The following is a 19,567-nucleotide window of genomic DNA, read 5'->3' on the forward strand; positions in this document are numbered from 1 at the left end:
CATGCCCACATCCCACCAGGCCACGCCCACTCGTTTCATAACCACGCCCACTCATTACATAAACTAGGCCGCGTCCCCGCTGTAGCGATTGGTGGAATGGAAGGAGGCGGGACTAAGAGGAGCCAATAGGAAAGCGGTGTTTCTCATGCAATGGCGCGCCTCCCCGCAAACCACGCCCACATGCCACCAGGCCACGCCCGCTCATTATTCAACCCAACCGGCTCATTTACATAGCCCCACCCACTCATTTTCATAACCCCGCCCCTTCTTAAAGGCACCACCGCCCCCCCCCGTCTCTGCCCCCCCCCCCCCCCCCCAGCCCCCAACTCGCTCTTTCTGGTTTTAACGACCTTTTCTTAATAAATTTATTCACAAAAGCCCCATTTCGGGGCACGCTGGGTTTATTTACAGCCACCCCCCCCCCCATATTTGTTCCCCTATGGTCAAATGGTGGGGGGTGGGTCCCGGCCCCCCCCCCAAACCCCCCCCTTCCTCTCCAGGCCCGGCCCGTGCTGTTGGGGGGGGTCGGGGGGGCTCAGGGCCGGCGGCCGGGGGGGTCCTGGAGCTCATAGAACAGGACGTAGCCTTCACTGGACGGAACCTGGTTCTCACTGATGGGAGAAACGCTGCGGGACCCGACAGAGAGTGAGGGGGGGGGGCTTATAAATAGGGGGGGGGTTAAAAGGGGGGGGGCATAAGAGGTGGGGGGGGGGCTTAAAAAGTTGGGGGGGGTACAGGGTATGGTGGGTGGGAGGTCCCAGGTTTGGGGTTTGAGCATTGAGTTGAAGGTGGGGGGGGGTTTGGTGGGGGGCTGGGGGGTTCTGGTGCTTGGGGAGGGGTTCAGGGTATTGGGGGAGATGGAAAGGGGGTGGGGGGTGGGATTTGGGGGGGGTACATGGGTTGGGGGGATCCAATGCTTGGGTGGGGGTCTCAGGTTTGGGGTAGGGTTGAGGTTTAAGTTTGGGGGGGGTTCAGGGTTTGGGATGTGTGCAATGCTTGAGGGGGGTATGGGGGGGTCAGGGTTGGGGGGGGTCTCATCATTATGAGGGGGTGGGTCAGGGTTTTGGGGGGTTACATGGGGTGAGGGGGATCCAAGGTTTGGGTGGGGGTCTCAGGTTTGGGGTAGGATCAAGGTTTAAGTTTGGGGTTTGGGGGCATTCAGGGTTTGGGATGTGTGCAATGCTTGGGGGGTCTGGGACGGGGGGGGTTCAGAGTTGGGGGGGTGCAGGATTTGAGGATGTGGGTCAGGGTTTTGGGGGGCTGTAGGTGGGTAGAGGGGGATCCAAGACTTGATTGGGGGGCTCTTAGGTTTGGGGTAGGGTTGAGGTCTGAGTTATGGAGGGGATTCGGGTTTGGGGTGTGAGAACTGCACAATGCTTTGGGGGGGGGGGGTTGGTTGGGGTTGGGGTCTCATCATTATGGGGGGGGTCTCATCATTAGTCGGGGTGTCACATCATTGGACGTGGGTCTCATCATTAAGGGGGGGGGTCTCATCATTAGTGGGGGTCTCACCATTAGGGGGGGTCTCACCATTATGGGGTTGGGGTCTCATCATTATGGGGGGGGTCTCATCATTATGGGGGGGGTCTCACCATTATGGGGTTGGGGTCTCATCATTATGGGGTTGGGTCTCATCATTATGGGGGGGGTCTCATCATTAAGGGGGGGGGTCTCATTATGGGGGGGGTCTCACGTACCGTGAGTCATTGTACAGCCTCCATCCGGCCGCGTCGCGGCACAGTGCGGTGTAATGGCCGTAGTGGACACTGCCCGAGTGGTTGCACAGCGCGTACAGGCTGTACACGGGGCTGCCTATGGGGGGGGCACAGGGGGGCTCAGGGCTGCCTTTAGAACCCCCATAACCCCCATTTAACCCCCCTATAGCCCCCATTTAACTCCCTATAACCCCCCTATAACCCCCTATAGCCCCCCAGCCCCTCTATAGCCCCCCTATAGTCCCCTATAGCCCCCTAGCCCCGCTATAGCCCCCTATAGCCCCCCATTTAACCCCTATACCCCACCTATAGCCCCCATTTAACCCCCTATACCCCCCCATAGCCCCCCTATAACCCCCCTATAGTCCCCTATAACCCCCATTTAACCCCTATACCCCACCTATAGCCCCCATTTAACCCCCTATACCCCCCAGCCCCCCTATAGCCCCCCTATAGCCTCTCTCCTTACCTGCCTTCTCGCTGGCGAACTCCCTCAGGTTGAGCTGCTGCAATGGGAAATCCACCAGCACGGAGCATTTCTTAATGGAGTAACGAGTGGTGGAGAAGCGGTTCAGGTCTGAGATGGCACCTGATGTTAAGGGACCTATAACCACCCCATCGGGAACCAGACCCCATTAAACCCACCCCAGGAGCCTTTAAGGATCTATAACCACCCTATAAGGACCCAGACCCCATTAAACCCCTTTAGGAGCCTTTAGGGACCTATAACCACCCTATAAGGAACCCCAGTGCCCTTTAGGGCCCTATAACCATTCTATAAGGAACCAGACCCCATTAAACCCACCCCAGGACCCTTGAGGGCCCTATACCCACTCTATAAGGACCCAGACCCCACTAACCCCCTATAGGGCCCCGTTAAACCCATCCCAGGACCCTTGAGGAACCTATACCCACCCTATAAGGACCCAGACCCCATTAAACCCACCCCAGGACCCTTTATGGCACTATACCCACCCAATAAGGAACTCAATCCCATTAAACCCACCCCAGGACCCTTTAGGAACCTATACCCACCCTATAAGGAACCAGACCCCATTAAACCAACCCCAGGAGCCTTTAGGGCCCTATAACCACCCTATAAGGACCCAGACCCCATCAAACCCACCCCAGGAGCTGTTAGGGACCTATAGGGACCAATAACGACCCTATAAGGAACCAGACCCCATTAAACCCACGCCAGGCCCCTTTATGGCCCTATAACCACCCTATAAGGACCCAGACCCCATTAAACCCCTATAGGGCCCCAATAAACCCACCCCAGGACCCTTTATGGCCCTATAACCACCCTATAAGTACCCAGACCCCATTAAACCCACGCCAGGACCCTTTATGGCCCTATACCCACCCTATAAGTACCCAGACCCTGTTAAACCCACCCCAGGACCCTTTATGGCCCTATACCCACCCTATAAGTACCCAGACCCCATTAAACCCACCCCAGGACCCTTTATGGCCCTATACCCACCCTATAAGTACCCAGACCCCATTAAACCCACGCCAGGACCCTTTATGGCCCTATACCCACCCTATAAGTACCCAGACCCCGTTAAACCCACCCCAGGACCCTTTATGGCCCTATAACCACCCTATAAGTACCCAGACCCCGTTAAACCCACCCCAGGACCCTTTATGGCCCTATACCCCCCCCATAAGGACGCAGCCCCCATGAGCCCCCGCAGTTCCCCATTCTAAGGATACGCAGCACGAGGACGCGGGGGAAGCGCTGGATGGTGAGTTTCTTGGTGCTCCGCGTGCGCTGCTGGCACTTGTCGCAGATCGGGGCGTTCTCCGAGTCCAGCTCCTCCTCCTTGGTGAACAGGCTGAAGCAGTCGAGCAGGGAAACCTTCCCACCGGCAAAACTCCGCTGGGGGGACACAGAGATGGGGAGGGGGCGGAGGGGAAGGGGCACAGGGGGATAATGGAGGGGGTGGGGGGAGGTGGAGGGGAAGGGGGCACAGGGGGATGGAGGGGGCATGGAGGGGGGTATGGAAGTGGGGAAGGAGGGGAAGGGGGAAGGAGGAGGGATGGAGGGGATGGGGGGGAGATGGGAGGTGGAGGGGGGGAGATGGGGGGTACAGGGGGTAAAGAGGGGATGGGGTCATGGGGGGGATGGAGAGGAGGATGGAGGGGGGGAAGGGGGACAGAGTGGGGGGGAAAGGGGATGGAGGTGGGATGGGAGAGATGGAGGGGAAGGGGGGTGGAAGGGGGATGGAGGGGGGGCAGAGGGGATGGAGGGCAATGGAGGGGGTGAAGGGAGGGAAAGGGGGATGGAGTTGGGAATGGGAGAGATGGGGGGGATGGAGGGAAGGGGGAAGGAGGAGGGATGGAGGGAGGGATGGGGAGATGGGGAATCCAGGGGGGATGGGGGCATGGGGGGGATGGAGGGGGGATGAGATGGAGGGGAAGGGGGAAAGGGGGGATGGGGGAGGATGTGGGGATGATGGGGGGAAGGAGGGGAAAGGGGACAGAGGGGGGGGTGGAAGGGGGAATGGACGGGGGGGGGGGGGGAAGGAGGAGGGGAAGGAGGGGAAGGGGGACATGGGGGGGATGGAGGGGGGGGAGAGGGGGTTAAGTGGGATGGAAGGGATTGGAGAGATGGAGGGGAAGGGGGAAAGAGGACGGATGGAGGGGAGGATGGAGGGGATGGGGGGGGAATGGAGGGAGGAATGAAAGGGGGGAAAGAGGGGAAGGGGGCATGGAGGGGATGGGGAAAGGAGGGGGGATGGAGGGGGTGGAGAGGGGGAAGAGAGGTGGAGGGGAGGATGGAAGGGGGGGAAGGAGAGAGGGGAAGGAGGGGAAGGGGGCATGGAGGGGATGGAGGGGAGGATGGAAGGGATGTGGGGGAGATGGGGCAGGATGGAGGGGGGAATGGGGGGTGGAGGGGAGGAAGGAGGGGAAGGAGGGGATGGAGGAAGGAGGGGAGGATGGAAGGGGGGGATGGGAGAGATGGGGGGAAGGGGGAAGAAGGAGGGATGGAGGGGATAGGGGGGTGATGAGGGGTGGAGGGGGGGGAAGGGGGCACAGGGGGGATCGAGAGGATGGGGGCACGAGGGGGATGGAGGGGAGGACGGAGGGGGAGAAAGGGGGATGGAGGGGGAATGGGAGAGATGGAGGGGAAGGGGGAAAGAGGGGGGATGGAGGGGAAGGGAGCATGGAGAGGATGGCGGGGGTGGAGGGAAGGGGAGGGAAGGGGGGGGAAGGGAAGGGGAGGGAAGGGAAGGGAAGGGAAGGGAAGGGAAGGGAAGGGAAGGGAAGGGAAGGGAAGGGAAGGGAAGGGAAGGGAAGGGAAGGGAAGGGAAGGGAAGGGAGGATGGAGGGATGGGAAGGAAAAAGGGGGTGGAGAGGGGGAAAGGGGGGGTATGGAGGGAAGGGGGAAGGAGGAGGGATGGAGGGGGGGGATGTTGGGGGGGTTTGTCCTCTTACCTTGGGGATGGGCAGGGACAGGTCGCAGAACACCTCGAAGGTGGTGGAGCGGTAACCGCACGCCTGGCACTTCAAGCAGCTCTTCAGCTGCCCCACAAACAGATCTGTGGGGCGGGGGGGGACAATGGGGTGACAGTGGGGTGGCAGGAGGGTTCTATGGGGCGGGGGGTTCATCACCCCACAGCTTTGGGGTGGCGCTCACCCACGATCTTGCTGTCCTCCCGCTCCAGGTAGCGCTTCCACATCAGGTTGGCGCGTTCATCATCGCTATGGGGCAGAGTTGGGGGTCAGGATTGAGGTGTCCCCCCATAACCCCATAGAACACCATGGGCCCCATCACCCCATAACCCCATAGAACACCATGGGCCCCATCACCCCATAACCCCATAGAACACCATGGGGTCCTGTCACCCCATAGAACACCATGGGGTCCCCCCCATAGAAGCCCATGGGGTCCCAGAACCCCATAGAACACCAGGGGTACCATCACCCCATGGAACCCCACGGGGTCCCATCACCCCATAACCCCATAGAACCCCATGGGTCCCATAACCCCATAGAACACCAGGGGTCCCATCACCCCATAACCCCATAGAACCCCATGTGTCCCATCACCCCATAGAACCCCATGTGTCCCATCACCCCATAGAACCCCATGTGTCCCATCCCCCCATAGCACCTCATGCTGTGGGTGTCCTCGGGGTGGGGGTCCCGCCGTGTGTCTGCCAAGATGCTGGGGGTCCTGCGGCCCTTCCTGTTGATCTCAGCGTGGAGTCGGTCCATAAAGAACTTGAGGAACTCCTGGGCGTCCTGCTGGCTGTGGGGCGACGGGGTCAGCACCCAGGGGTGCCCCATAGCAGCAATGGGGAGCACTTATGGGCCTCTAAGGACACTAACCATAGTGATGAGCACCCATGGGTGCCCCGTAGCAGCAATAGGGAGCACTGCATTGACACAAAGCACACCACCAAGCACCCATGGGTACCCCATAGCAACCTACCCCTGGTGATGAGCACCCATGGGTGCCCCATAGCACCAACAGGGAGCACTTATGGGTCTCTAAGAACACTAAGTATAGCAATAACCACCCATGGGTGCCCCATAGCACCAACATGGAGCACCCAGGGCTCCGCAATGACACTAACCATCGTGATGAGCACCCATGGGTGCCCCATAGCATCAATAGGGAGCACCCATAGCTCTCCACTGAGCACCCATGGGTGTCCCATAGCACCAAGAGGAAGCACTTATGGGTCTCTAAGGACACTAACCATACCAATGAGCACCCATGGGTGCCCCATAGCAGCAATAGGGAGCACTCCATTGACACAAAGCACACCACCAAGCACCCATGGGTACCCCATAGCAACCAACCCCTGGTGATGAGCACCCATGGGTGCCCCATAGCACCAATAGGGAGCACCCAGGGCTCTGCATGGACACTAACCATAGTGATGAGCACCCATGGGTGCTCCATAGCACCATATTACACCACCAAGCACCCCCATGTACCCCATAGCAACCAACACCAGGGGATGAGCACCCATGGGTGCCCCATAGCACCAACAGGGAAAACTTCTGGATCTCTAAGAACACTAAGTATAGCAATAACCACCCATGGGTGCCCCATAGCACCAACATGGAGCACCCAGGGCTCCGCAATGACACTAACCATAGTGATGAGCACCCATGGGTGCCCCATAGCATCAATAGGGAGCACTTATAGCTCTCCACTGAGCACCCATGGGTGCCCCATAGCAACAATAGGGAGCACTTATGGGTCTCTAAGGACACTAACCATAGCGATAAGCACCCATGGGTGCCCCATAGCAGCAACCCCCGTGGTTGAGCACCCATGGGTGCCCCATAGTGCCAATAGGGAGCATTTATGGGTCTCTAAGGACAATAACCATAGCGATAAGCACCCATGGGTGCCCCATAGCAACCAGCCCCCATGGCTGAGCACCCATGGGTGCCCCATAGCAACCAACCCCCATGGCTGAGCACCCATGGGTGCCCCCGGCCTCACCTGTATCCATTGAAAGAAGGGACGTACTTCTGGAATATGGCCTTAAAGCGCCCGGGGTTGACGGCCTCGGTGGAGTCGGGGTGCCATAGGGCAGCAATGACATCAGCAAAGGCTGTGGGGCAGGATGGGGGTCAGTGTGGGTGGACACATATGGGGTGGGTGGGATGGGGGTCAGTATGAATGGACCCATATGGGGCGGGATGGGGGTCAGTATGGATGGATGGACCCATATGGGGTGGGATGGGGGGTCAGTATGAATGGACCCATATGGGGCGGGATGGGGGTCAGTATGGATGGGACCCATATGGGGTGGGATGGGGGTCAGTATTAATGGACCCCTATGGGGTGGGATGGGGGTCAGTATGGATGGGACCCCTATGGGGTGGGATGGGGGTCAGTATGGATGGACCCATATGGGGTGGGATGGGGGTCAGTATGGATGGGACCCATATGGGGCAGGATGGGGGTCAGTATTAATGGACCCCTATGGGGTGGGATGGGGGTCAGTATGGATGGGACCCCTATGGGGCAGGATGGGGGTCAGTATGGATAGGAACCATATGGGGTGGAATGGGGGTCAGTATGGATGGACCCCTATGGGGTGGGATGGGGGTCAGTATGGATGGACCCCTATGGGGTGGGATGGGGGTCAGTATTGATGGACCCCTATGGGGTGTGATGGGGTTGTGGGGCAGCTCCCACCTTCCGTGAGCTCCTGTGGGGTTCGGGATCCCGGCGGCTGCTCGTGCAGGAAATCCTTCCTTAGGCAGAAATCCCGTAAGGGTTTGGTGCTGCTCAGACACTGCAGCACCGCGTTCATAAAGCACTGCGGGACGGCACAGCGTCACGGGGGGTGGGGGGATGTGGGGGGAGATATGGGGTGGGGATGTGGGGGGAGATATGGGGTGGGGATGTGGGGTGGGACGGGGATGTGGGGTCATAGGGACCACAGGTGTGGGGATATGGGGTGAGATATGGGGTGGGGATGTGGGGAGGGCTATGGGGTGGGGATGGGGATATGGGGTGGGATATGGGATAGGGATGTGGGGTGAGATATGGGGTGGGATATTGGGTGGGGATGTAGGGTCATGGGGATATGGGATATAAGGAGTGGGGAGAAGAGGTGTGGGGTTATGGGGTGGGAATATGGGGTGGGGATAGTGATGTGGGGTCATAGGGACCACAGGTGTGGGGATATGGGGTGAGATATGGGGTGGGGATGTGGGGAGGGCTATGGGGTGGGGATGGGGATATGGGGTGGGATATGGGATAGGGATGTGGGGTGAGATATGGGGTGGGATATTGGGTGGGGATGTAGGGTCATGGGGATATGGGATATAAGGAGTGGGGAGAAGAGGTGTGGGGTTATGGGGTGGGAATATGGGGTGGGGATAGTGATGTGGGGTCATAGGGACCACAGGTTTAAGGATATGGGATGTAAGGTGTGGGGCAATAGAGATATGGGGTGGGGATGTGGGGTGGGAAATGGGGTGGGGATGGGGATATGGGGTCATAGGGACCACAGGTGTGGGGATGAGGGATGTGGGACGGGGATATGGGATGTAAGGTCTGGGGACAAGGGATGTGGGATGTAAGGTGTGGGGCTACAGAGATGTGGGGTGGGGATGAGGGGTGTGGGGATGTGGGGATATGGGATGGGATAGGGATATGGGGTCATAGGGACCACAGGTTTGGGGATATGGGATGTGAGGTGTGGGGATATGGGGTGGGATATGGGGTGGGGATGGGGATGTGGGGTCATGGGGAACACAGGTGTGGGGATGAGGGATGTGGGATGGGGATATGGGATGTAAGGGGTGGGGATGAGGGATGGGGGATGGAAGATGTGGGGCTATAGGGATATGGGATGTGGGATGTGGGGTGGGATATAGGGTGGGTATAGGGATGTGGGGTTGTGGGGACCACAGGTGTGGGGATATGGGATGCAAGGGGTGGGGATGAGGGATGTGAAGTGTGGGGATATGGGGTGGGATATGGGATAATGGGGACCACAGGTGTGGGGATATGGGATATAGGGTGTGGGGATGAGGGATGTGAGAGGTCAAGTGTGGGGATATGGGATGGGATATGGGGTGGGGATGGGGATATGGGGTCATAGCGACCACAGGTTTGGGGATATGGGATGTAAGGTGTGGGGCTACAGAGATGTCGGATGTGGAGTGTGGGGATATGAGGTGGGATATGGGGTGGGAGTGGGAGGTGTGAGGGGAGGGGATGTGGGGTGGGATATGGGGAAGGATATGGGGATAGGGGGTTATGGGGACCACAGGTGTGGGGATATGGGATGTGAGGTGTGGGGGATACTGAGATATGGGATGTGGGGTGTGGAGATATGGGGTGGGAAATGGGGTGGGGATGTGGGGTGGGATATGGGGTGGGGATGGGGATATGGGGTCATGGGGACCACAGGTTTGGAGATATGGGATGGGATATGGGGATGTGGGGTCGTGGGACCACAGGTGTGGGGCTATGGGGTGTGCTGGGAGCTGTATGGGAACACAGGGCTGTGGGACGCCATTTACGGCCCCATGTTCCCATTGGGGTCAGCTCATTTCCCCCATCCCATTTCTCACCGTATTCCCCAGGTTCCGGAGCCCGACGTGACCGGATCCCAACAGCACGGAGTGGTGGGGCTGCGGGACAGAGACCCCATGGACCCCATGGACCCCACTGACCCCCGGCAATATCCCCCATTGACCCCATTGACCCCCAGCAATATCCCCCATTAACCCCATTAACCCCCAGCAATATCCCCCATTAACCCCATTGACCCCCAGCAATATCCCCCATTAACCCCATTAACCCCCAGCAATATCCCCCATTAACCCCATTGACCCCCAGCAATATCCCCCATTAACCCCATCGACCCCACTGACCCCCAGCAATATCCCCCATTAACCCCATCGACCCCACTGACCCCCAGCAATATCCCCCATTGACCCCACTGACCCCCAGCAATATCCCCCATTGACCCCATTGACCCCCAGCAATATCCCCCATTGACCCCATCAACCCCCAGCAACATCCCCCATTAACCCCATTGATCCCCAGCAATATCCCCCATCGACCCCACTGACCCCCAGCAATAGGGGCTGGGAATGGGGTGACCCCCCCCATATCCCCCCATATCCCCCATTAACACCCAGCAATAAGGGCTGGGAATGGGGTGAACCCCCTCCCCTTTTATCCCTCCCATATCCCCCTTTATCCCCCATATCCTCCATTAACCCCCAGCAATAGGGGCTGGCAATGGGGTAAACCCCTCATTTTCCCCCTATCCCCAATCCCAACCCCATTAACCCCCAGCAATAGTGTCTGGCAATGGGGTGACCCCCTTTTACCCCCCATATCCCCCATTAACCCCCAGCAATAGGGGCTGGCAATGGGGTAAACTCCCCTTTTATCCCCCCCATATCCCCCATCCCAACCCCATTAACCCTCAGCAATAAGAGCTAGGAATGGGATGAACCCCCTCCCCTTTTATCCCCCCATATCCCCCATCAATAGGGGCTAGGAATGTGGTGACCCCCCCCCGTTCATCCCCCCATATCCCCCATTAACCCCCAGCAATAGGAGCTGGCAATGGGGTGACCCCCTCCCCTTTTATCCCCCATTAACCCCCAGCAATAGGGGCTGGGAATGAGGTGTCCCCCATTTATCCCCCATATCCCCCATCAATAGGGGCTGGCAATGGGGTGAACCCCCTCCACTTTTAACCCCCCATATCCCCCTTTATCCCCCATATCCCCCATTAACCCCCAGCAACAGGGGCTGGGAATGGGGTAAACCCCCCATTTTCCCCCCTATCCCCCATCCCAACCCCATTAACCCCCAGCAATAGGGGCTGGCAATGGGGTGACCCCCCTTTTACCCCCCATATCCCCCATTAACCCCATATCCCCCATCCATAGGGCTGTCCATGGGGTGCCCCCTTTTACCCCCCATATCCCTCATTAACCCCATATCCCCCATCCATAGGGCTGGCAGTGGGGTGCCCCCTTTCCCCCCATATCCCCCATATCCCCCATTAACCCCATATCCCCCATCCATAGGGCTGTCCATGGGGTGCCCCATATCCCCCCATATCCCCCATCCATAGTGCTGTCTATGGGGTGCCCCATATCCCCCCTATCCCGTTACCTCCCCGCTGACCAGCAGCAGCCCCATCACTGCTGTGGGCAGCACCGACTCTGCGATGTCGGCCCCCCGGGGCTGTATTTTCCTATGGGGCAGGAGGCTGAAAGGGACCCCCTGCAGCCCAGGCATGGCGGCTGTGGGGCTGTGGGGCTGTGGGGCCGTGATGCTAATAATGCACCTCGTTAAGCTGCTGCTCATTAGCTGATCCGATTGGACTGGGGCTATTCTGGGCTGGGGGGGGATTAATTGGAGGCATCGGAAACACCTTGGGGCCAATGGGGGGAAGGGGAGGATGGAGCCATTGATCCCAGCTTGGAGCGCCCCATATAACACCATGGTATGGGGTGAAAGTGGGCTCAGAGGGGAGGGAACCCCACAACCAGACCCTATAGAGGGGTAAAGGATCCCAGAGTAAAGGGATCCACAGCCAAACCCTATAGAGGGATAAAGGACCCCAGAGTAAAGGGATCACCACAGCCAAACCCTATAGAGGGGTAAAGGAGCCCAGAGTAAAGGGATCCACAGCCAAACCCTATAGAGGGGTAAAGGATCCCAGAGTAAAGGGATCCACAGCCAAACCCTATAGAGGGAATAAGGAACCCAGAGTAAAGGGATCCACAGCCAAACCCTATAGAGGGGTAAAGGAGCCCCTGGAGGGTGGGATATGGGGTATGGAAATCAACCCAAAGCAATGGGATCCACATCTAAACCCTATAGAGGGGTAAAAGAGCCCCTGGAGGGTGGGATGGGGGGAAGAAATCAACCTAGAGTAAAAGGATCCACATCTAAACCCTATAGAGGGATAAAGGAACCCCTGGGGTGAGGAAACCAACCCATGTCCCCCCATATCCCCCATAGCAGATCCCAGCCCCATCTCTTACAGCTGTGATGAAACCAACCCATGTTCCCCCATATCCCCCCATCCCACCCCATAGCAGATCACAGCCCCCAACTCCTACAGCTGCAAGGAAACCAACCCATGTCCCCCAGCCCCATAAGTAGATCCCAGCCCCCAACTCTTACAGCTGTGATGAAACCAACCCATGTCCCCCCATATCCTCCCCATAAGCAGATCAAACCAACCCATGTCCCCCATAGCAGCCCCCAGCCCCATCTCTTACAGAATGAGGAAACCAACCCATGTCCCCCATATCCCCCCAGTGTCCCCCCGTATCCCCCCATAGCAGGCCCCAACCCCATCTCTTATAGCTGTGATGAAACCAACCCATATCCCCCCATATCAGATCAAACCAACCCATATCCCCCATAGCAGCCCCCAGCCCCATCCCTTACAGCTGTGATGAATCCAATCCATGTCCCCCATGTCCCCCCATAAACAGATCCCAGCCCCTATATCCCCCCATATCCCCCGTAGCAGCCCCCATCCCCATCTCTTAGAGCTGTGATGAATCCAACCCATGTCCCCCCATAGCAGATCAAACCAACCCATGTCCCCCAGCCCCATAGCAGCCTCCAGCCCCATCTCTTACAGCTGTGATGACACCAACCCATGTCCCCCCATATCCCCCATAGCAGCCTCCAGCCCCATCTCTTACAGCATGAGAAAACCAACCCATATCCCCCCCCATATCCCCCATAGCTGATCCCAGCCCCATAGCAGCCTCCAGCCCCATCTCTTACAGCTGTGATGACACCAACCCACGTCCCCCAGCCCCATATCAGCCCCCAGCCCCATATCCCCCATAGCAGCCCCCAGCCCCATCTCTTACAGCTGTGATGACACCAACCCGCGTCCCCCAGCCCCATATCAGACCCCAGCCCCATATCCCCCATAGCAGCCCCCAGCCCCATCTCTTACAGCTGTGATAACACCAACCCATGTCCCCCAGCCCCATATCAGCCCCCAGCCCCATATCCCCCATAGCAGCCCCCATTCCCATCTCTTACAGCCTTGTCTGTGGCTCTGCCCGTTGTGGGGCTCCGCGCCGTGGGTCGCTCGGGTCCATAGCTGGGCTCGGGGGGGCCTCGAGTCCTGGCACAGCCGTCATGGCGCACGGACAGCAATGGGGCCGAGCCCTTCCCGTCCAACCCAAGTCCCACGTTGACCCTCCGTAGGGACGAGCTCCGTTTAAGGGCCAAGGCCCCCACACTCACTGGCTGCCCCCCATCCCTTATGGGCTGCCCCCCATCCCTTAAGGCCAGTCGGCTCAGGGCAGCGGCCACGTCCTCCCCGCTCAGGTCCCCGATGCTGACGGACTTGGAGCGGCTCAAGTTGCTCCTCCTCCCTTCGGTTCCGATGGGGAACGAGAACGAAGCTCCCCCCGGTGCCGGTACCGGCTGTGGGGATCCCGGCACCCGCAGCCCGTGGTCGGCTTTTAAAGGTCCCCTGCGACACGTTGAGCCCCTTTTGGCCGTTCGACCCCTTTCCGGGTCCGGTTTCTTGCCCCGTTCTTCCAACGTTCCGGGTCTGGGGGGCAGGAGGCGAAGTTTGGGGGCTGGGGAGAAGCTGCCATGGGGCGGGGTGAAGGAATGGCGCTCCTGGCTCAGAGCGCGGCCCGATAACCTGGACGAGGCTTTGGGTTGAGCGCTCAGCACCGCGGGGTCTCGGGGGCGGCCCAAACGAGGTTCCGAAGCTTGAGGCATCGCTGGGAGGAGCCTGGAGAGGGGATGGATGGGGGGAGATGGGGGGCGATGTGTGGGGCTGGGCCCAACCTCAGTGCCCCACATGGAGCAGAGCCGGGCGGAGAGTCCCATCGGCTGGAGCCCTATGGTACAATGAGAGATGGTGACCCATAGGATCCCATAATGAGGGATGGGGACCCATAGATCCCATAGTGAGGGATGGGGACCCATAGGATCAGATAATGAGGGACGGGGACCCATAGATCCCATAGTGAGGGATGGGGACCCATAGGATCAGATAATGAGGGACGGGGACCCATAGATCCCATAGTGAGGGATGGGGACCCATAGGGTCATATAATGAGGGATGGGACCCATAGATCCCATAATGAGGGATGGGGACCCATAGATCACATAGTGAGGGGATGGGGACCCATAGATCACGTAATGAGAGGGATGGGGACCCATAGATCCCATAATGAGGGATGGTGACCCATAGGATCATATAATGGGAGGGATGGGACCCATAGATCCCATAATGAGGGATGGTGACCCATAGGATCATATAATGGGAGGGATGGGGACCCATAGATCCCATAATGAGGGGATGGGGGACCCACAGATCCCATAATGAGGGGATGGGGACCCATAGGATCATGTAATGGGATGAATGGGGACCCATAGATCATATAATGAGAGAGATGGGGACCCATAGATCATATAATGGGAGGGATGGGGACCCATAGATCCCATAATGAGAGGATGGGGGACCCACAGATCCCATAATGAGGGGATGGTGACCCACAGATCCCATAGTGAGGGGATGGGGACCCATAGGATCATGTAATGAGGGATGGGGACCCATAGATCCCGTAATGAGAGGGATGGGGACCCATAGATCCCATAATGAGGGGATGGGGACCCATAGGATCATGTAATGAGGGATGGGGACCCATAGATCCCATAATGAGGGATGGGGACCCATAGGATCATATAATGAGGGACAGGGACCCGTAGATCCCATAATGAGGGATGGGGACCCATAGGATCATATAATGGGAGGGATGGTGACCCATAGATCCCATAGTGAGGGGATGGTGACCCATAGATCCCAAAATGAGGGGATGGGGACCCATAGATCCCATAATGAGCGGGATGGGGACCCATAGGATCATATAATGGGAGGGACGGGGACCCATAGATCCCATAGTGAGAGGATGGTGACCCATAAATCCCATAATGAGCAGATGGGGACCCATAGATCCCATAGTGAGAGGGATGGGGACCCATAGATCCCATAGTGAGGGGATGGGGACCCATAGACCCCAGAATGAGGGGATGGGGACCCATAGGATCATGTAATGAGGGATGGGGACCCATAGATCCCATAATGAGAGGGATGGGGACCCATAGATCATATAATGAGAAGGATGGGGACCCATAGGATCATGTAATGAGGGGATGGTGCCCCATAGGTCACATAACGAGGGGATGGGGACCCATAGGATCCCATAATTAGGGAATGGTGACCCATAGATCCCATAATGAGGGATGGTGCCCCATAGATCACATAGCACATGTGGGTCTGTGCTATGGGGCAGCTCAGGGTACCCCCCCATGGCCCTCATTGCCCCCCACATCTCCATGTGTGTGTGGTGCCACTCTGGGTTCCATGGTGGGGTTGGGGGCACCACCCCCCAATGGGGGCTCCATGTTGGGTCCCACCTCAGCCCTGTCCCCCCTTTATGGTGACCCCACCCCACATCCCACTCTGCCCCACATTCCCCCCATTGGCGGCCCTGTTTTCCATCCCACCCCCCCCGACCCATTTCCCCCCCATAACCCACCTGGGATCCTCCCCCCACCCACCCCCCCATTCCCCCCTGTTCCCATTCACACCCCATAGCCCCCCCACCATCAGACCCCCCCCCGTCCCTTCACCTGCCCCCATCCCCGCCCCATATGAACACCATCCCACCCCATTCACCCCACACTCCATCCCTCCATCACTGCCCCCCCCACTTATGCCCCTACTAGGCCCGTCCCACTCCCCATAGCCCCACATCCCTTCCTTGGGACCCTCATTCCCCACCCCCGCCCCACATCCCTTCCTCATGACCCCTGTATTCCCACCCCATAACCCCACATACCTTCCTGAGGACCCCCATATCACCCCCGACCACCCCAGATCCCTCCATCAGGACCCCCATATTCCCTCCCCATAGCCCCATATCCCTTCCTTGGGACCCCCATATCCCCCCCCATAGCCCCATATCCCCCCACCCACCCCACATCCCCTCCTCATGACCCCGTATTCCCCTCCCCACCCCCCATCCCATCCTTGGGACCCCCATATCCCCTCCTCAGAACCCCCATATTCCCCCCCATAGCCCCATATCCCTCCCTTGGGACCCCCATATCCCCCGCCCGCCCCATATCCCTTCTTTGTGACCCCCATATTCCCCCCCCATGGCCCCACAGTCCCTCCCCATAGCCCCACATCCCTTCCTCAGGACCCCCATATTCACCCCCCACCCCATATCCCCTCCTCGGGACTCCCATACTCCCCCCCCTTAGCCCCACATCCCATCCTCATGACCCCCATATCCCCCCCTCGCCCCACATCCCTTCCTCAGAACCCCCACATTCCCTCCCCCTGCCCCATATCCCTTCCTCGTGACCCCCATATTCCCCCCCATGGCCCCATATTCCCTCATTATAGCCCCACATCCCTTCCTCAGGACCCCCATATTCACCCCCCACCCCATATCCCTTCCTCATGACCCCCATATCCCCCCATAGCCCCATATCCCTTCCTCGGGACCCCCATATTCCCCCCCACAGCCCCATATCGCCCCCCGCCCCATATCCCTTACTCAGGACCCCCATATCCCCCCCTGCCCCACATCCCCTCCTCGGGACTCCCATATCCCCCCCATAGCCCCATATTCCCCCATATCCCCACATTCCCCCCCTATAGCCCCATATCTCCTCCTCATGACCCCCATATTCCCCCCATAGCCCCACATCCCTTCCTTGGGACCCCCATATCCCCCCACCGCCCCATATCCCCTCCTCAGGACCCCCATATTCCCCCCCCATAGCCTCATATCGCCCCCCGCCCCATATCCCTTACTCCCCTCCTCGGGACCCCCATATTCCCCCCATAGCCCCACATCCCTTCCTCAGGACCCCATATCCCCCCCATATCCCCTATATCCCCCCCCCATAGCCCCATATTCCTTCCCCACGACCCCCATATCCCCCCCCGCCCCACATCCCCTCCTCACGACCCCCATATCCCCCCCATATCCCCCCCATCCCCCCCCTCACGCCCCCCACATCCCTCCCCCCCCCGTTCCCCCCTCACCTCCCGCGGGCCGCCATGGCAACAACTCCCGCAGCGCCCGCCGCCATCTTGGCTCCCCCCGCCGCACTGCGCATGCGCCAAACCCAGCCCCGCCCCCTCCGCCTGACGCCTCCGCGTTGCTATGGCGACGCCGCTCTAAGCCCCGCCCCTTCCGCTTCAGGAGGCACCGCCCCTTAAAGGGGCCGCAGCACTCAAAGCTTCTTAAAGAGACAGTGCACCTTTATCGGGGGGGGGGGGGGGCAAGAGAAAAGAGCCCCTGAGGGCTCCCCCCGCGCGTTGGGACCCCGCAGAGCAGCACAAGGGCACGGTGAGGGCTGCAGAGTTTATTGGAGGGGGCACAGATGGAAGTTGGGGGGGTTGGGGTGGGGGGGGGCATCACCTCCTATGATGGAGAATGAAGCCCCCCCCCCATAACGAGCACTGCTCACTTCTCCTTGTGCTGAATGAGGCCTTTGGCCACGAGGTCGGGGATCTCCACCGCCAGCCATGGACCCAACTGTGGGGACACAGTGAGGACCCCCCCCAACTCCACAAGTCACCACCCCCCTTCAATATGGGGTGGGACTTGGGGACAACCCCCCTCCCCAAATTCACCCCCCCCTTCAATATAGGGTGTGGGGGATGGGACATGGGGACCCCCCCTTCAATATAGGGTGGGGGGATGGGACACGGGGACCCCGCCCCCACACTCACCCCCAGTGCCATGAGATGCGCCAACCCGAACTTGGGGACGTTTCGGGCCCACAGAGGTTTGAAGTGGTCGCTGAGGCAGATTTTACCCCCTCTGCATGGAGGGGGGGGAGGGGGGGCAACTGTAAGGGGGTCCCTCAGCATAAGACCCCCCCTACACCCCAATGAGCCCCCCCCCCCCCCGAATACACCATCTCCTACCCAAAGTTCTACCCCCATATACATCATCCCCCCCCGCATAAAGAGCTAAACCCCCCCAAAAATGGAATCCACCCCCCTGAATGAGCAGCCCATCCAAACACGCTGCCACCCCCCCCCCCCCAAAACATGAAGCCCCCCCCCCCCCCAAAACCAATCAATCAATCAGGTCCCTCTTTGTAGGCTCTGCCCCCCCCCCCCCATTAACCCACCTGTACATCTTGGCTGTTTTCCCATCCAGCTCCGGGATGGCGATTTCAGGGGCGGTGTTGGGGTACGTCACTGGGATCTATGGAGTGGGGGGGGGCACATATAGGGCCCAGCATTGGGGACATTATGGGGGGGGGGGGCGGGGGCTGCTTTTCCCCCCATACTCACCTCAAACTCAATGGCAAATTCATACTTGAGCAGCTCATGGATGTGCCAACAGCGGCCGGACCAACTGGGGGGGGAAATAATGGGGGGGGGGGGTTGGAAATAAGGGGGGGGAAGAAATGTGGGTCGGGGGGGGGAGGAGGGATCCATGCCCTACAGCCCCAAAGCCCCGCCCCCATGAGCCAACGCTCCGCCCACAAGAGCAGAAGCCACGCCCCCAAGAGCCGAAGCTCCGCCCCTGATTGGCTGAGTCCCCCGTAGCTCCGCCCCCTCTGCGTTAAGCCCCTCCCACCTACGCACCGCGTTCCTTCCGGGTTGGACTCCAGGCGGAACCAGTCGTTGTCGGCGGCCTTGTTGTGTTCCACGTACTGCAACCGGGGGGCGACAGGGGAGGCGAGGTTAAAAGGGGGAAAAGCGGGGGAAAAGGGAAGGGAAAAGATGGCGGAGAAACGGGGGGGAAAGGTGGGAAAATGGGAGGGAGAAAAAGGGAAAAGGAGGAAAAATGGGAGAGGGGGAATGGGAGAAAATGGGGGAAAATAGGGAGGAAATAGGGGCAGAACGGGGAAAGGGGAGAGGAATAAAGGAAATAAGGGGAAGTGAGGGGGAAACAGAGGGAAAAATAAAGGAGAAATGCGGAAAATGAACGGGACTTCCGGGATAACCGCAATGGCCGCACCTGGATGAGGGCCTGGTATTCCTCCTTGAGCCGCTCGGCCCAACGCTCCCGGTCCCGGGGACCCGCCGCGCTCCGTAACAGCGGCACCGCCGCCACCGCGCGACGTGCGGCCTCGTCCGCCATCACCGGGCCCGGAAGCGGCGCCGTGTACAGAGGGCGTGGATAAGCGCGCCGCCATCTTGGCGCTGGGGCGGAAGTGACGTAAAGAAGGTGGCGGGGAGAAAAGGAGAGCCGCCATCTTGAAAGGGGAGAGGGCGGAAGTGACGCCATCTTGGTGACGGCCTTGAGGACGCCGTCGCCGCCATGTTTATTGTGGGTGCGGGGCGGTG

General features: G+C 59.4%; 2 protein-coding genes across 6 annotated transcripts; both read right to left on the reverse strand.

The window, feature by feature from the left end:
• Positions 1–340: 340 nt before the first annotated feature.
• USP21 (ubiquitin specific peptidase 21) lies at positions 341–17,413 on the reverse strand. 4 transcript variants are annotated; one of them, XM_085524684.1, is made up of 12 exons: positions 17,300–17,413; positions 13,255–14,072; positions 9,783–9,842; positions 7,891–8,014; positions 7,189–7,300; positions 5,839–5,976; positions 5,362–5,426; positions 5,160–5,263; positions 3,435–3,600; positions 2,185–2,292; positions 1,698–1,808; positions 341–626 (listed from the first exon to the last, which is right to left on the reverse strand). In XM_085524684.1, the coding sequence occupies exons 2-12, from the start codon at positions 14,059–14,061 to the stop codon at positions 406–408; spliced, it is 2,016 nt and encodes a 671-aa protein (XP_085380810.1). In that variant the 5' UTR covers positions 14,062–14,072; positions 17,300–17,413; the 3' UTR covers positions 341–405. The 4 variants fall into 4 exon arrangements, with proteins under 4 accessions (XP_085380810.1, XP_085380807.1, XP_085380808.1 ...); XM_085524681.1 differs by having other exon boundaries at positions 13,255–13,963; positions 17,300–17,411; XM_085524682.1 differs by having other exon boundaries at positions 1,698–1,812; positions 13,255–13,963; positions 17,300–17,410.
• A 194-nt stretch (positions 17,414–17,607) lies between these two features.
• Positions 17,608–19,377, reverse strand: UFC1 (ubiquitin-fold modifier conjugating enzyme 1). Of its 2 annotated transcripts, XM_085524685.1 has the most exons (6): positions 19,239–19,377; positions 18,863–18,930; positions 18,566–18,629; positions 18,400–18,476; positions 17,993–18,083; positions 17,608–17,795 (listed from the first exon to the last, which is right to left on the reverse strand). In XM_085524685.1, exons 1-6 carry the CDS (start codon positions 19,359–19,361, stop codon positions 17,724–17,726), a joined length of 495 nt encoding a protein of 164 aa, XP_085380811.1. In that variant the 5' UTR covers positions 19,362–19,377; the 3' UTR covers positions 17,608–17,723. The 2 variants fall into 2 exon arrangements, with proteins under 2 accessions (XP_085380811.1, XP_085380812.1); XM_085524686.1 differs by lacking the exon at positions 17,993–18,083.
• Positions 19,378–19,567: the final 190 nt, after the last annotated feature.

Source organism: Coturnix japonica, chromosome 27 (assembly GCF_054131305.1).
Source record: "Coturnix japonica strain WE chromosome 27, WE-NBRP24, whole genome shotgun sequence".
In the NCBI taxonomy this organism is placed as follows: Eukaryota; Metazoa; Chordata; class Aves; order Galliformes; family Phasianidae; genus Coturnix; species Coturnix japonica.

Coding starts and splice junctions, on each gene's coding strand:
- UFC1 (XM_085524685.1), bottom strand. CDS start 19,361: ATGGCGGACGAGGCCGCACGTCGCGCGGTGGCGGCGGTGCCGCTGTTA. Junction 18,084..18,399: donor AAAACAGCCAAGATGTACAG/GTGGGTTAATGG, acceptor CCCTCCATGCAG/AGGGGGTAAAATCTGCCTCA. Junction 17,796..17,992: donor CGCATCTCATGGCACTGGGG/GTGAGTGTGGGG, acceptor GTGTCCCCACAG/TTGGGTCCATGGCTGGCGGT.
- USP21 (XM_085524684.1), bottom strand. CDS start 14,061: ATGGGACTCTCCGCCCGGCTCTGCTCCATGTGGGGCACTGAGGTTGGG. Junction 5,264..5,361: donor GGAGGACAGCAAGATCGTGG/GTGAGCGCCACC, acceptor CCCGCCCCACAG/ATCTGTTTGTGGGGCAGCTG. Junction 1,809..2,184: donor GTTCGCCAGCGAGAAGGCAG/GTAAGGAGAGAG, acceptor CCCCATAGGCAG/CCCCGTGTACAGCCTGTACG.